Here is a 16,435-nt window from a genome sequence, read left to right as displayed (position 1 = left end):
CCCGAGGCTGATTTAATCGCCGCCAGGGTGCAAGGAGACACCAAACCTGTGATGATGTTGCTGCTAACAACGCTAGACAGGCTTCCTCTGTGCTTCCCACATGAATGCAACCTTACCTTAGGGCTGCGGTTTAATCGGCAAACACCTCAGCATCGTGCTCTCTCTGAGGGAAGATGCCATCCTGCAAGGGGGGGGGTGGGGGGGCGTGTGTGTTGTTTGTGTATAATCGTGGCCTGTAATCGGGTTACAGGTTTTCGGGAACATCGTGCTCGATGACAGAACCTCCATCAACCATCACAACAATTTCCGCACCTTCTTCCAGGCACTCATGCTGCTCTTCAGGTGAGAAGGGAATTCCCCCCCCAGGTCCCTGCACCTGCCCCCCTCACACACCTTATGACTCAGAGCAGGATGTGTCACATTTGAACCCTCTTTGGCTCATGTATGTGTGTGTGTCAGGAGTGCCACCGGGGAGGCCTGGCACGATATCATGCTTTCGTGCCTCAGCCTACGGGACTGCGACAGCGCATCCGGCCTCGAAAAAAAGGAGTGTGGCAGCGACTTCGCTTATTTCTACTTTGTCTCCTTCATCTTCCTTTGCTCCTTCCTGGTCAGTGTGACGCGCCTTTAACTCCACCCACAGCCATAACATACACCTCACCATTGCTGTGGCACCTGCTAATTTTATTACTATTATTATTATAATTACTATTATTATTATTATTATCTTAGGAGGCGGCATGGTGGTGCAGTGGTTAGCACTGTTGCCTCACACCTCTGGGACCCGGGTTCGAATCTCCGCCTGGGTCACATGTGTGTGGAGTTTGCATGTTCTCCCCATGTCGTCGTGGGGTTTCCGGGTACTCTGGTTTCCCCTCACAGTCTAAAAACATGCTGAGGCTAATTGGAGTTGTTAAATTGCCCGTAGGAATGCATGTGTGAGTGAATGGTGTGTGAGTGTGCCCTGCGATGGCCCCCCATCCTGGGTTGTTCCCTGCCTCGTGCCCATTGCTTCCGGGATAGGCTCCGGATCCCCCGTGACCCAGTAGGGTAAGCGGTTTAGAAAATGGATGGATGGATGGATTATTATCTTATCTATACATTCATCTTTCAACCACTTATTGCAGTTAATGTTGTGGGGGGAAAAAATAATAATTAAGAAATTTGCAAGAGACAAACAATTCTAAGCTCAAACGACATGTAATTTGGATTTGGGCGGTTTCTCTCATTCGCAGATGCTGAATCTGTTTGTAGCCGTCATCATGGATAACTTTGAATACCTGACCCGGGACTCGTCCATATTGGGGCCGCATCACCTGGATGAATTCATCCGCGTGTGGGCAGATTACGACCCTGCTGCTTGGTAGGTGTCCCTCCTCTGCACTTCAGGCAGGTAAAAAACACAGTTATGCAGGGATGGAGGGTGACAGCGTTATGGCAAAGTTGGCGTGCGGAGTGTGGTGCTTCTCTATAGAGACTGACAAATCCCATCTTAATGTCATCGTGCCCGTCGGTTCCTGTTGCACTGATCCCTGAAAATCCCACAGGTGGGTATCATACCTCTGGGGGGGCAGCAGCATAGATGATGCCGTTGCCGGTTCCCCGTTGGGGGTGTCAGGAACTGCTACATTTAAATGAAAAAGACGAAAGGCAAGATCCACAAGATGCCAGTGGGGAACAGACTGGAAGCCCATGAGGACAGGGTACTAGATTATCCAGGGTCTCCATAGCAACCTGCCAGCAGAGATCCCTGTCAGAGGTGGCAGCCCAGTAAATGCATGCAGGGAGGGCTTTTCACTGAAGTTCAGAGTCATTAGTATTCTGTTCCAAAACACCCCCACGGTGAAAACAAGGTGAGATAAAGACAATGTTTTTATAACCTGAAATATAATGAGTTTATGGAGCATATTTGGAGAAGGGAGAAGAGACCTTAAAGAGAATCTGATTAATTTTTTAAAGTTTGGGTAATTCTATATTATTTTATTTAATTCTTGTATTTTGACATATCGCAGTGTCAAGCTCAAATACACATTATCAGCAAAAATTTATTCAACCTAACCACAGTTAAATGTACTGAATTTACGTGAGTTCCTTAAGACCAACGATTAACTACAGTTTCATCAGTACCAGTAAATCTGTAATTTGATGCAAGCAGTATTCATATTTTTAAACTGCTACACAGAACCAGGCCAGGAAGCATGATACAGTTGAGGTTTTGCAACCTAGATTCTACCCACCCTGTTTACGTTTTAAATTTCAGAATCGTCTTTCATAGTGCTTTGTGTTTGGATTTCCCATAATTCTTTGAGAAGCTGTTAAGAGACAGCTGAGAAGCGTCTTTGAAATGTTCAAATCTCTGCAGGAAAGAAGTCCATAGAAAGTAATTCTAATCAATCTCAGGAAAACTAACGTCTGATAGTCTGAAAAAAATGGTTCTGTTTATATTTAATACTCCCTTGGATCCTATTTATAGGGAGGGAGTCTTTCAAAGCAGTGCATTTTGGGTATGAAAGAATGCTGACAGGCTAAACAGGAAGTGACAGGTTTCAGTAATAAACTGGTAAAGATGAAGTGGAGCTTGAACTGTAACATTGTTAAGTTTCTCCCACTTGGTCTGCCTGAAATGAAGAGAAGAATCCACCATTTATTTGTTGATGCGCAGTCCTTTTATTCTGTCCCTCTAATCGGAGAGTCGGCAAGAGGCAACAGCGTCCGGGAATGACGGAAATGTGCGGTGATTTCAGAGACCACTATGGCGGATATTCATTCGGATTTCTTCGGGATCTTGTAAATTGAGAAGCACTTTGCATCATAGCTTACATGGGCTGTTAAGAAGAAGACTTAGTGCCCCACACTTCCCTCACTGGAGCATTGAAGGTGGCTCAAACTGTGGTCAAAATCGGCCTTATTAGTCACACTGTACAGGGGGCACTATTTTCCCTTGCAATAGTAGACCGCCAGAAAGAAGACCTAAGAACGTCACTCCCTGCCGGGCCAAACGGTGTCCTGTCTGTATTTATGCATCGTTTTGCAGATGTTGCACATAACTGTGTGTTTCAGGTTGCTGATCGGTGTGACACCACTGAACCAGGAAGGCTGGCTGTGTGTTTATTCCTGCTCTAACGCAGTGTGCTCTGTTCACAGCGGGCGTCTTCGCTACATGGATATGTACAGTTTGTTGCGTGTCATTTCCCCGCCGCTTGGCTTGGGAAAGAAGTGCCCAAACAGGGTGGCTTACAAGGTTTGCAAAACACTTTGTCCATTCGGAGGCGCCACAAAGACCCCCCTTCCCCAGAATGCCCAGTGCTATGTGATCCAAAACAACACTCCCCCACCCCATCCCATATTAATTAGCCTGCCGGTAATTGCACCTGTTTGGAAACCAAGCCTTTGTCTCTACATTTGATTTCCTTAGCACCTGACTGATCTCCCCAACATAATACGTGTGTGAAAAATTAGCCATTTCAGTTACAGTGTCATGCTGTTTTTAAGGAAACTGTCTGATACTGAGTACTCTGCTCAAAGCCGCCTCTGACCTTCTGGTCACAAGTCTGGACCGGTTCTGAAGAGGCAGGCTTCCCGTCAAGATCCAGGTGCTCAGGGTCAGGCTCAGATGTAGACCAGCGATAAGGGCTTTGTTTCCTCACCCTGTCCGCTTTTCCTCAGATGTCTCTCAGCATGCGGGAGCAGGCATCCCCAGGACGAGATCGCCACTCCTTCAACCCCATTTGAATTTTCCGCCCTCCTGTTTCCTTTGGGATCAGAGCCCCTACACTCATCACCCCAAACTCCTAAACTGGGGGGTGTGATGCCTGTCTGATATGGGTATCGAGCCTCTAAGCCTCTGCTGGGAATTGAAATAACCTGGACCTTTTTTTTTTTTGTCATTGTCCTTCTTCTTTCTGTCTTCGTTCTGGTCCACTCCTCAACTGCCTGGCCTTTATCCATCTGGCCCCGATCCCACTGAAGTGGCCGCATCACCTACCTCGATATGTACGAGATGCTGCGCCACATGTCCCCCCCTTTAGGCTTGGGAAAGAAATGTCCGCCCCGAGTGGCCTACAAGGTAGCCCCGCCCCTTTTGCTCCTCTTCCCGTCCTATCATTCGCTCACGATCTGGCCAATAGCTGTGCTGCTCTGTGGTGATGTTCTTCTCCTCTGTTTTGTGCTGTTCCTGCCCCGACACTATCGTGCTGCTGTCCTCTTTCCCAACGGCGCCGCCCACAGCTGCTGACGGACTCATGATGCTGGACAAATCCTTAGCAAGTTTTTCTTGTATGAGAACACGCCACTATAATAGTCACACAGTTTTTTTTTGAGGGATGCTCTGATTAGTGAAGTTGTTGACCTTACGGTGCCTGCAGAAGTTTTGAGTCTTTCATTGCTAGTGCTCAACACAATTGAAATTCCCAGCTGCTTTCAAATCATATTCAGACCTCCTGACGCTGACATCATGCCTCAAAGTGACTGACATCATGCCTCAAAGTGACTGACATCATGCCTCAAAGTGACTGACATCATGCCCAGCACTCACTAACCATGTACGACACAAAGTCAGTGTCCCAGCCTGGTGTCTGCAGACTCCATCGCCCCGCGTCCCACGTCCAGCTTAGTGCCATGTATCAGCACATTGATGCTAGCATTAGCCACATGCCTTAGCCGCTCGGTGCTTAACGTCGGTGAGGACGCCATAGCTGTGCGGTGAGCCCTGGGCTCTCGTTTTTCTTCCTGTCTATCTTTTCCCCCTCTTTCTCTCTGATCCCTGATGTCAAAACATTTCCCAGTCTCGGCAATATTAAAAGCATTTCCCAGCTGTGGGCTACTGTTCTTGCTGGCTCCCCCCGGTTTCATGTTTTTGAGTGAGGACTACCCCCCCAGTCCATCTACAGACTTTCCATGGCTTGCTCACCCTTTGTTGTCTGTTTTTGTTGGGGTTCGGTATTTGTTCTGCCTCTGCCCATCACCCTTGAAGCCCCACCCACCACACTGTCTCCTCATCACCCCTGAAGTGTGAGACAATGTGTCTCACTCCTGTATACCATGTGACACACTCACGACCTGTTGTCTTTTGCTCAGTTTTGAACCAGTCGAACAATTGCAGTTGCTCAATATGATCAATTTGAATTTATGCTGCTGTTTAAAGCTGCTAAAATCATCCAAGCTTGGCTGCGAAACTGAACTCTTTTGCCAGGTTAAGAGTCCTGACTTCCGCCGCAGGACAGCTTTAGAGCCTTGAACTAGCAGTCTTCAGGGTTCAGATCTTTAATCACCTGCAGTATTAAAAACCTCTGCAGGAATGTCCAGCCTTTCAGCTCCAGCAGGAGTTATGGTTCATTCCAGCAGAAGCACAACCATATAGCTAGAGGTTCAGTTGCTTCACCCAGATCTATTGTCCAGCGTTGGTGCTCCTGCATGCCTGTGTCTCCCTCACTTTCATCTTCTCATGGCCATTGCGCACCGCGTCTGCATGGAAGACCTGCTTCCCCCCTTCAGTTCTTTTTTTTGTCCTGGTAATGACTGTTTACTCGCTGGCCCGTGGCTCTCCCCCTTTAAACGTCAAACTGGGGATTGGCTCGCCAAGCAAAGCCGCTACCAGGATTCAAAAAAAGAGGCTTGACACGGGGTGATGCCAACACCGTGACGACTGCCCGTCCATCTCCCCAGCGGCTGGTGAGGATGAACATGCCCATCGCTGAAGACAACACGGTGCACTTCACCTCCACCCTCATGGCCCTCATCCGCACGGCGCTGGAGATCAAGCTGGCGTCAGGTAACAGCACGCCCCCTGCTGGTGTGTCCCTCCTCCACGCCCTCCTTTCATTCCCAGCATCCTCCCTTGCCTTCGATCAGTGATGCGTAACCTGGTGACCTCCCATCTTGTACATCCTCCTTTCCGCTATCGCCACCCTCTAAACAATTTCAGATTAATCTTTACTCAGCGGTGAGCCAAGCTATATGTCTCTCTGTTGGCCCTTTGAGACACTGAGGCTCTCACATGCTCCATAGTGATAATAGACTGGTTACAGCACAGTGGGATGATGCATGGTAACCTGTGGGCAGAGAGTGGCATAGAACTCTGAAGAGTATGAATGGTAATGAAATAATTACCAGGGTTTATGCAGGTCTGAAATTATTATGGTGGATACTAGAGAACCTCAATGACTTGGTGTAAAGTGTGGGACAGAAATTAAATTATTAAGGTGGATAGGATAATGATTATTGTTAAATAGGATTTGGAATCTTGAATTAATTTTGATATCTTGCTGGTGTTTTAATCTAATTTATCTTCTTCATACTTCATGAATTTATGCTGCTGGTTATGCTTGCTAAAGCGGTTTGGATGAGGACCATCTCACTGGCAGAGCAGCGTGATCGCGACGTTAAGCTTCCCCCAGAGCTGCTGCTCGTGAAGCAGCTGATAGGAGACCGACAGGGATCTGAAGGAGAAAGAGCACTGAGCTTCAGGTCTGTTGGACATGCGCAGGTGTGGTGGCCCAGCGGCTCTGTGACGCCGACCTCAAGAAGGAGATCAGCAACGTGTGGCCCAGCCTGCCTCAGAAGACCCTAGACCTGCTAGTCACGCCTCATAAACGTAAGCCCGCCTGGCGCACTGTGGGTAAAGGGCCTCGTTCTTTTGGAGTGGTTCATCAAGTCGGATTCCATTAAAGTTCTTGAGGACGTTCTAGATCAGTGTTTCTCACCTCAGCCCTCTGGGCTCCCCAGATAGCTCACATTTTTTACAGTCTGTACTGGGTTTTCCGTGTTCTTGGTTGTTTTGATTCTGGTATTTCGGGTGCGGAGGGGAAACAGAGAAAGGAGTCTGGATATGCGTGAGAATCACTGTTCTAGAAGGTTCTTCAAGGTGTTTTGAACATTCTGAAGTATTCAGACACGCAGAGAAATAAACTGACTTTGTGCTGAAGCCCCTTCGTATTCATGGAGAAATGGGAGAGAGAAGGAGAAGCGGTATTTTATGTTAGATTTTTATGAAGAAAGACAAACAGATTAACTGCGTGGCATTTATCGAAACAGCCCAGGGTAATTACCAGAGCTTGTGGGTACGTCAGCCTTGTCCCCTGTGGGAAAGGCCCCAAACCAGTTCAGTCCTGCCCAGTGTGGCAGGATGGGTGCAGGTACCAAAATATGAAACCGGTCTTGGCCTCTCACACACCAAAGTGACCCATTTCTGTCTCGGCCGCCTATCGCTACGTGCAAGACCGCTTACCACTACTGCTCGTTTAACCACTTCCTATTGTGACTCTCAGCCCCGTGACTGTGGTGACACCTAGTGGTCAGGTTTGTAAGTGCACTGGTGCAACTTAAGGCTGTTACAGCTGTGCTGCATTTCATTCACCAGCACAATTGTACTTTACAAGGTGATGATATTCATGTTTCATCCCATGACTGTTTTTACCCGAATAATTTTCACTTAAAATATTAATCGGGTAGACCCCACATCTGTACTCCATGCTATACTTCTAACCATTCCTTGCCTTTCTCACCCCCCCCCCCCCAAAGACAATGAGCTGACTGTGGGTAAAGTGTACGCTGCCCTCATGATCTTTGACTACTACAAGCAAAACCGTGCCAAGAAACTCCAACAGCAGCAGCAACTCTCTGGGGTCAACCAGGTAATGTTTCTCCAGGGGTCAGTCTGCCCCCTGCTGGATAAGTAGTGTATCAACATAGCTGGATAGCTAGAATTTTTTGATAATCTGTTCTTTTGGTGTTTGAATCAGTAATGATGGATGTAAGTGATATGAAAATGAAAAAAAAAATATATATATAAACATACAGCTTGTAATTTTCTAGTCTGTTAGACACTTAACCTGTTATAGCACTGTGGCTGCTTCTTGTGTAAGTAGATGCACTGATCCCCCCCCCCCCCCCCACTGATCACACTGTTTGTGCTCTATGGCTGCAGGGTAAAATGAGCATGGGTGCCCTCTTCAGGCCCATCCTGCCACTGACACACCTCCAAGACCAAGAGCCCCCTGCCAGTGTCTCCACACCAGGAATGAAAGCGGAACCGCAGACCAAGCCCCCGCCGGATGTGCCCCCCGCCATGCTGTCTCTGACCAATGGCACTGCAGGGTGAGCCCCCCGTGCTTGGGGGTGGGCGCTCGCGGGGGGCGTGATCAGAGGGGAGAGTGAGATTTGGGAAGCGTTGACTGAAGGAGACAGACAGAAAATGTGGGGAAGGCACTGACCCAGCCTTGTGTCTGTGGTACAGCCTCGCTGCTGGTTGATGTGTCTGACTGCGCTGTGTTTCTGGGTGTCCTTTTCTATGTGTGATTTGTGTGTGTGCCTGTGACTTCATGTGTGTGCGTGTGCTGCTGTGTGTCCATGCGGGTCTCCAGCCAAGGCCCGGCCAGCACCCGTAAAGAGTCCCCCCCCAGAGTGAGAGAGAAGTCTCGTGAAGTACCTCGAGGACAGGGGAGACGGACCCCCCAGAGGGACCAGTCGGAGGAGCCCCCCCCCCGAATCAAAGCTCAGGTACTGGGCCAGAGGGACAGGCCTGGAATCAGCATCTTACCCATCAGAACATGTGTGTCTTTCAGGGTGTTATACACACATGTTCTTTACTCTGTCAGTTGGTTGACTGATCACTTCTCTTGTCATTTATTCATTCTATTTAAAAAATAAAATTATTCAGTCAAAATTATTAATTTACTGTTCTGTGCCTTCTAATATGTGACAAATTAATTTTCTCTTGATTATACTGTAAATGAAAATAAGCTTCATTGAAATGACATGGTGTGGAAGAACTGAAGGCCAGTCGGCTTGTATGCAGGAATCGGTGGAGATGATGGAGATGCAGCATGACACCAATGACGGAAGCCTCTCTGGGTTGGAGAGCCAGGGACGGGCAGCGTCCATGCCCAGGCTGAATGCCCAGGGTCAGGTAGGCTCTCCTCTGGAGCATCACCAACCACTAGCAGTCTTGTTGGTCTAGTGGTTTATGGTAGAATCCGCCCCCTGACAGCCTGCTGGATTCCCATTCTGGGAATGTTTTTTTGGGCTGCATGTCCTGGATGCTGTACTTAGAATCACCCAGAGACCTGATTAGGATCCAGCAGAATCAAGATCGTTGTTTACGTTTAGCTGCTCCTTTTGCAGATCTGTTTTTCTGCAGCATGTTCTGAGCTCATCTCGGTTTTCTGGTTTTCACAGTGAGGATTCTCTCTTGCTGACCCCCCCCCCCCCCCCCCCCAGTGTGTCATGGTTTAAAGACACGCTTTCTGAAATATCCGTATGTCCATGTCGTATGTAGGAAAGGAGAATGTTTCACCGAGGTTTATTTGCAGGCAGTAAGTTATATCAGTACTCACCACTAGGCGGCGAGACTGAACTCATCCTGTTCTGTTCAAGCAGCACACAAATTCACAAATTGATGTTGAAAAACATAAATTTAGGTTTAGGAGTGTTCACTTATGAAGAACAACACCAGTCAAATTTAACTGTACAGACGGCATTGGTCATTTTGTGGGCTTTGTGTGGCTCTGTAACGTCAGGGTGAGCTTAATACCCTGTGAGAGTGACTCAGATATTCAAACCATTCAGCCAAAATCCTGCAGAAACCTAAAATGAGGACGAACAGAAAGTCTGTTCTTTTTTTCTTATATCCTGTTTTTTTTCTCTCGCCGTCTCACATCTTCAGCCACTTCCGGACGCCAGCCCCATGAAGCGCTCCGTGTCCACCCTCGCACCACAGCACCACCCCCCGGAGATCGATCTGCGTGACTATGCCCTGGAGCGGCCGGCCCAGGAGCGGCCTCACCACCACCATCACCACCACCGCTGCCACCGGCGCCGCGAGAGGGAGAGAAAGCAGCGGTCGCAAGAGTGGACGGCCGGATCACAGCATGCGACCCTTGCTGGTCAGTGGGGCCTCTTTTCCTGCTCTTCCACATCTCCTTTGCTTCCAGCCCCATTGCACCTGGCTACATCTAGATATGCCTCCATCATTCCGACCTTATACGGAGACAATCCAGTATGCTTTGATGAAGTTAATGCACTTCCCCTCCTTGCCACTAGGCGGCAGTGTTCTTTAGAGGGCTGCCTTGGAACCATGAAACTGGACAAACAGTGAGGTGATTGCAATCAAGACTTATGTTCTACTCATCCTTTAACAGTGGGAGGTGTGGGAAGGTTTTTTTTTTTTTTGGTTTACATAGTCACCAAATGTGAAGAAATTTGGTTAAACGGGCAAAAATGAAAAATGATAGGCATGTGCAAGGTGTTCCAAAGGGATTCTAGTTTGAACAAGGGGGAAGTGACGTACCGCCATGGAATATCTGTTATGTACTATTTACAGCTTTCTAGGGTGTATCAATGGCCACCATCTTCATTGCTACAACAGCTGACCTTCTCCTGGAGATGGACTGTCATTCCAGTACCTTGTATACTTAACCATGTTACAACCACTCAGGCGGAGTCTGACCATCTCACGCAAGGCTGTTACAGATCGCTTTTATTTCCTGGTGTAGGTTGGTGTTTTCCTGCCATAGCTTTTTCACTTTACCTGAAATGATACTTTATAAAAAGAAGTGTTCATTTGCGTTTAAAGTGATCCATAAATCCATCCATCCACCTCCCGTAACTGCTTTTCCAGTATAAGGTCCAAGTGAGCCTGGAGCCAATAAAGAAAACATTTGCTCTTTGCAAAAGGATTTGCTAAGTGAACACACCACAAATAAACCGTCAAATAAATAGCAAATTGTCACCAGTATGAAACAGCCCTTTGTACATCTCTGCTTCCACATTTTCTACATAAACAGCTATGTATTAAAAAAAAACGGCGCTCTTTAACCTCCGAGGAATGGATATATTATTTGGCAGGCAAGGGTCCACTGCCGGGAGGTTTGTGGAGAAGTTTGGCCCTGGTTACCAAGGTGACGGGTCCTGACGGACGGCGGCGCAGGGCAGAGACATGCAGCCGGCCTTTATTAACGAGATAAAAAGCCACCCAGACATTGGAGTCCCTAATTTGTGAGCATGTCTTGGCAAGGCAAGAGGAAAAACTAACCTTGAGGACCTCTGTAATCATTGCTGTGTGTCAGAGCGAAGAAACCCGCATTCCACAGGAGGGGGTAGACCCAGCCCCTCTGTGACATCAGGGGACCCGCTAAGTCACGTTTGTGTTAAATGTTCACCCACTTTCAGATGTCAGATCTGTTGCCTTAAAACATGTCACCAAATCCTAACTGGTTGTTGGTTTGTATCCCTAACAGTTTGTTACCTTGCATACTTTAGTTGTCCTGATTCTTAGTTACATTTCTCTGGCACATGGCGACCAAAGCGACTCGTACTGGTTTGTAGCAACACAATTTTGGGGTGCTCCCTGGGATTCAAACCCACAACCTTCACATCGTTGCCAGAATGTTATGCTTGTCGAACTACAGAAGGCCTGTTGACTAGTTAGGCGTATGACGCCAGATCTCAATGCATTCATTTCAGCAGCTGAGTGCATAAGTGGTATTAGTTGTGTTTGTATGTGTGTTAATATTTAAACTAAACTTCAGCAGCCTTTACCCCACCTGTTGTCTTGTGATCTGCAGAATCCCCCGGAGAGCCGGAGGGGGCGCTATCCTCGTGGCAGCGGGTACCAGAGCGGGGGCGCTCGCATGAGCGCAAGCCGCCGCCCTCATCATCCACGGGGGGCGAGAGGAAGCAGCGGTACTACTCCTGTGACCGCTACGGCAGCCGCGAGCTGTGCCACCCCCGGTCAGCTGCTGCCAGTCGCTCCACCTCCCCCAGCGAGGCCTCAGAGCTGGGTCTGAACAAGCAGGTGGGGCTGGGAGAAAGGGGCGGGACCTTGGGGCACATGGGGAAGAGGAGGGGCTCTTTAGGTACCAATGCTAGTGTTGCATTAGTGTTGATCTAGTATTCAAGAAAGGTGGAGCGTTTTTATTGGTTCAGGGGCCAAAAAGGTTTGAGGCTCCGCCCACAATTGAGCAGAAGTCAGGTGTCTGGTTCATGTGATCTAGTACAGGCAGAATGACCTGCTGCTATATGGATTTCTGCACAGCTCATTTGGGGTTTACGTAGTACTGGAGGACCAAGCTGACGAACACAACTGGTCTTTAAACTGCTCTGAGGACAGTCCTTATCCGCCGCCATTAATGGCCTGAAATCTCTCACATATGTCGACTTTTGTTTTCCTGTCTCTTCTTCACCGCTTCTCTGTACTTGTTTGTATTTGTCTGTCCTTTGCCCATGGCACCCGCCCCGGTGGCCTTGCCCTTGTCCTCTCTACTATGCTCATCTCTGCTGGGCTTGTATTTCTATGTGACCTTTGACCTATCTGCAACACCCCCACCCCCACCCCCCCCCCCCCCCCATTGGTCCTTGTCATCGTCGTCTGTTTTCATTCGCTTTGTTTCCATTTACATCTAGGGCAGTGGTTCCACTAGGGGGAGCCTGGTAACCCTGACTTCCGGGGGCAGCACCCCCAGCCGCGGACGTCGCCAGCTGCCCCAGACCCCCCTCACCCCCCGGCCCAACGTGGCGTACAAGACCGCCAACTCCTCCCCCGTGCTGCTGGGGACGGCGCGTGCCACTCTGCCCGCCCCCAGCTCATCTGGATGGGACGCGCTCCACCAACGTGGCGGCGCCCAGCCCGAGAAGGCAGACGTTTTCCAGGACGCGCTCGGCTATCAGGGGGTGTGCCCTGCTCAGACTTCTGGCCCCCAGGGCCTGGCGCTGCACCCGCCAGCCCAACGCGGCCGGGGCGTCCCCAATGGGTACCACTTTGCCTTGGGAATCCCAGCGGGGTCCAGCTCTGCCACCAGGGGGCGCAGTCGCCATCAGGAGAAGGAGGATGATTGGTGCTAGTGTGGCTTAAATGCCAAAAAAAAGAGATCAGTGATAAGTTTTGACGAGATGAGTTTTATCATCTTTACAGAGGCAGCAGTTTACACTGGCGTGTGTGTGTGTGTGCGTGTGTGTGTGCGCACTTAGCTTTGGGTAATTCTGTGTATGTATGCATGTGTATCTGTTTTCAAAAGTGCATAATAGAGAAGTAAAAGATGCAGTTATAGGGTAAAAAAGGAGAAAATCTTTAGCAACCAGTGACCTGAAATGAGTCGCAACGGCAGAAAAAAAAAAGTTTTTCCTTTCATTTGTGGTGGAGAAGGAATATCCTCTCCTGATTTGGGGCCATAAGAAGGAAACAAAATATACAGCGTTTCTGTGGATTATTCGTCCCTTTGTGAGACGAGTCATTAACGGGAATGCCAGCATCCCCATCTCGTCTGGGGCAGAAAAAACTTAGATGCAGATGCTTTTTATAAGGAGACAGGAGAGCTAAAGACGGCACAATGACTGCTGCTGGGACGCTTCCTTCTGTTCCGACGCTGTAGGATTTTATAGGTGAGAACTTCTTATGTAATGATAGCAGATGTACAGGAAGGATAGTGTTCACTGTAGGTGACATCTGGAGTTTGCTGCCGTTTCCCGGAAACGCCGGCAGAGTTTGTGAACAAACTATTTGTATTTCCTAATACAGAAAGGAATGGAAAATAAAACTTCCTTTTGATTTCCGACAAGTTAGGGTAGACCTTGCCTTTCAGTCGCGTGCGTTTCTGTAGACTAAACAGGACAGTGTTCTTTGTGAATTTTCGTGTCATTATGTAACATTGTCAGATCGAGAGTCTCCCACGTCCTGCTCCAGCTGATGATTACCAAGTGCCTGACCTTCTAAATGTCTTATAGAAACAATGCAAGCTTTTCATTTTTAAAACATTTTTTTGATCGCTTTAGCATTTGGGTGGGAGGTGTGTAAAAGTAGTGATAAGGGATTTTTATTAACCATGTTAGATGCAGACATTAGTTGTAAGCTGTGAGATGCGTAACGATATTTCTCTAGTATTTTAAATTATATATTGTACCTAGATGATAAAGGACTTTAATAAAATAGTGCCAAATTGAGAGGAATATATCAAGATATCATAGTGCATGTCTGGAATAATAGAAATGTGTGGTTAAAGCCACATCTGCCAGCTAAAACAGCCAGAATTACTTAGACGGACCCAACTGTACGGGGGTGGTGGGCTCACTGGTTGTGGTCGGTATGTGTGGAGGGTCTTCCCCTGCTCAGGTTATATGTTGTCAGCTTTCGTGTAACCAGTCCCGAAACCTTGAGTCCAAGCTCTGGCACTCGGACACTGGGTCCCTCTATTCCTCTTAAGTCTCCATGATCCCCCCCACCAATGGCGCCCTCCCAGAAGCCTCTTCCTGTGCCCAGAGTTGGGGTTATATTCCGCCCAGAGGAAGGGATTACCCCAAGCGTTCAGGTTTATGGGGTCAGCGATGCCACTTTTTAGGACATTCATCCCAGTAACGTGAAAGGGGACTTTCTTACTGTAGGTGGCCGGTTTTGCTTTAGGACGCGCCGTTCGCTACGAAATCCCAGCCGCCGATGGTTCATGGTGAGTAGGGTGTCAAGTCAACGGGAGAGTCGCGAATCACATGGATTCTGTGACTGTAACACCAGCTCAGGTTTTAGTAGTAGGTCGATGTGCGTCGATCTCTCCGAGTAGTGTTCCGTTTGTGCCATCGCCATCCTGGCAAGGCTATGTATTTTTCTCCATTTACACCCCCCCCCCCCCCCCCCCAAAAAAAAAATGGATCTTAAGGATAACACCCATGTGTAAGTGGAGCCACCAGTGGTCCATGGATAAGTTGTCGTTTTCGGGCCGCAACCTGACACCCTGTAGCATGACTGTGACCAAATCCCTTAAGGAGCCGCAGGATATAAATGCAAACTGTATATATACGCAAAAGTATGGAAAATGTAAAGGAACAATAATAATAATCTGACCAATCAGCAAGTGGATGTGTGTTTTTAATGGGGAAAAGTGCACCTATCACAGCCTCGCTTGTGGAACCCGAGGAGAAGTGTTGCTTTGAAACGAGACACAAGAGCTGTTGCTAAACAATGTCATGTCATTATAATGACATCTCGTATGGGCATTTTTAACTACCTTTGTCTTTTCTCCCCTCGACACTTAGCACTAACCAACGAGGAACAACTTAGTGGTACAGAGAATTTGCTTTATGGGTCATTAATCCATATAAGAATTCCTCGTCTTATTAATGGGGAGTGTTTGAGTCTGCCAAATAATCACCCCTACCTACTGTGACTGTTCTACTGCCATTAGCCTAACCCCCCCCCCCCCACACACCCCCCAAACAAATTAGTCATCCTCACTTTTTTATTTTATTATTTCGTCCAGCTTGAAAAAGCAATGTTTGCATGTGTGGAGAAAAAAAAAAGTATGTGCATGTAAAAATATATATATCCTTGTTAATTTTTTAAAATATGTCTTCACCAGTTATTGATTTCTGGTATTTGATATAAACTGGACGTTTATGGAAGAAAGACACTTATATTCCATGAACAGTGTTGAACATCATAAAAAGGTTTTCAGGCAACAGAGAGGAATCAGACGTAACTGTCCCGCTGATTGCTGCCTGATTGCTGTGTGATGGCCATACAGTAAGTCTGCCGTTGTTTCTACCGTATATTTTGTATGAGGCGTACTCCTTGGACTAAAACAAGACGCAAAAATAAAACTTTGAAAAAAAAAAGTCATGATGAGCTCATCCTTTGTGGTCTGTCGTGCCAGCTCTGTTCCTCATTAGTATTTTGCTGCCTTCAGTGAAAAGTGTAAGAGAAATAGCTGTCAGATCAGTTTGATTTCTTCGCCTGCTTTTCACAAAATTAAAACGTTCCCATTGCTGCGTTTGGATGATGATTTGACATTATGTTTGTGGACCGCAACTGAAACTGACTGGATCAACTTTCGTTCCGTTTTTTTTGGGTTATTATACTGATTATTTCCCCACTTTTACCCACTGAATGCGAAGATGGACGAAATTACCTTATCAAGTACGGGGGATATCCCTAAATTGTAGTTTGGCTGGTGCATAACGGATTTACGAAATGTATCAGATGGCTGGATTTTTATCAGATTACTTGGCCCGGGAAAGCAAGAAGGAAAGCGAGCTGCGATCGAGCGGAGCAGCAGCGGCTCTCAGTGACGTGCGAGTGCAAGCGGACATAAAACGGCGCAGATATTTATTGAACCTTGTTACAAGATGGGCCAGATTTACAACTGCGGGCTCTCTGTTTTCAATTGCATTAATGTCCCAAAAACCACGAAAGACGCATTCACAAAAACAAAACTGTGTGTGAAAGAAAAATATATTTTTTCCAAGCAACGCCGAAATATAAAAATTTAATAACAGATATTCGGGAACTGATATATAATTACGGGTGCTGCATTTAATCGCTGCACTGCTAACAAGAAACATGAGTATTTCAGTTCCAGCAATACATCAGTCTTCACCACGCATGCGAATCCCGATAATAAATTGCAGGGTTCAGTTGTCTTGCGGTTGACCATGAAAAGCAGCTTTACAGTACATG

The 16,435-nt window shown here is 47.6% G+C and overlaps 1 protein-coding gene across 5 annotated transcripts in view; it reads left to right on the top strand.

Moving 5' to 3' along the window:
* The window catches only part of cacna1bb (calcium channel, voltage-dependent, N type, alpha 1B subunit, b), a 105,691-nt gene extending 91,077 nt beyond the window's left edge, over nucleotides 1-14,614 (top strand). For 3 of the 5 annotated variants that reach the window (XM_049019959.1, XM_049019958.1, XM_049019960.1), the window contains 13 exons: nucleotides 251-342; nucleotides 460-610; nucleotides 1,236-1,363; nucleotides 3,970-4,066; nucleotides 5,665-5,770; nucleotides 6,485-6,592; nucleotides 7,519-7,631; nucleotides 7,925-8,094; nucleotides 8,361-8,496; nucleotides 8,795-8,905; nucleotides 9,662-9,881; nucleotides 11,562-11,791; nucleotides 12,400-14,614. In XM_049019959.1, the coding sequence (XP_048875916.1) occupies nucleotides 251-342; nucleotides 460-610; nucleotides 1,236-1,363; nucleotides 3,970-4,066; nucleotides 5,665-5,770; nucleotides 6,485-6,592; nucleotides 7,519-7,631; nucleotides 7,925-8,094; nucleotides 8,361-8,496; nucleotides 8,795-8,905; nucleotides 9,662-9,881; nucleotides 11,562-11,791; nucleotides 12,400-12,837 (2,100 nt within the window). In that variant the 3' untranslated portion in view covers nucleotides 12,838-14,614. Of the gene's footprint in view, nucleotides 1-250; nucleotides 343-459; nucleotides 611-1,235; nucleotides 1,364-3,144; nucleotides 3,894-3,969; nucleotides 4,067-5,664; nucleotides 5,771-6,484; nucleotides 6,593-7,518; nucleotides 7,632-7,924; nucleotides 8,095-8,360; nucleotides 8,497-8,794; nucleotides 8,906-9,661; nucleotides 9,882-11,561; nucleotides 11,792-12,399 lie in introns of those variants that run through there. The other 2 variants (XM_049019961.1, XM_049019963.1) reach the window with 2 other exon arrangements.
* The last annotated feature ends 1,821 nt before the right edge of the window (nucleotides 14,615-16,435 follow it).

Source organism: Brienomyrus brachyistius, chromosome 7 (genome assembly GCF_023856365.1).
Source record: "Brienomyrus brachyistius isolate T26 chromosome 7, BBRACH_0.4, whole genome shotgun sequence".
In the NCBI taxonomy this organism is placed as follows: domain Eukaryota; kingdom Metazoa; phylum Chordata; class Actinopteri; order Osteoglossiformes; family Mormyridae; genus Brienomyrus; species Brienomyrus brachyistius.
This window is presented reverse-complemented; position numbering and strand designations above follow the sequence as displayed.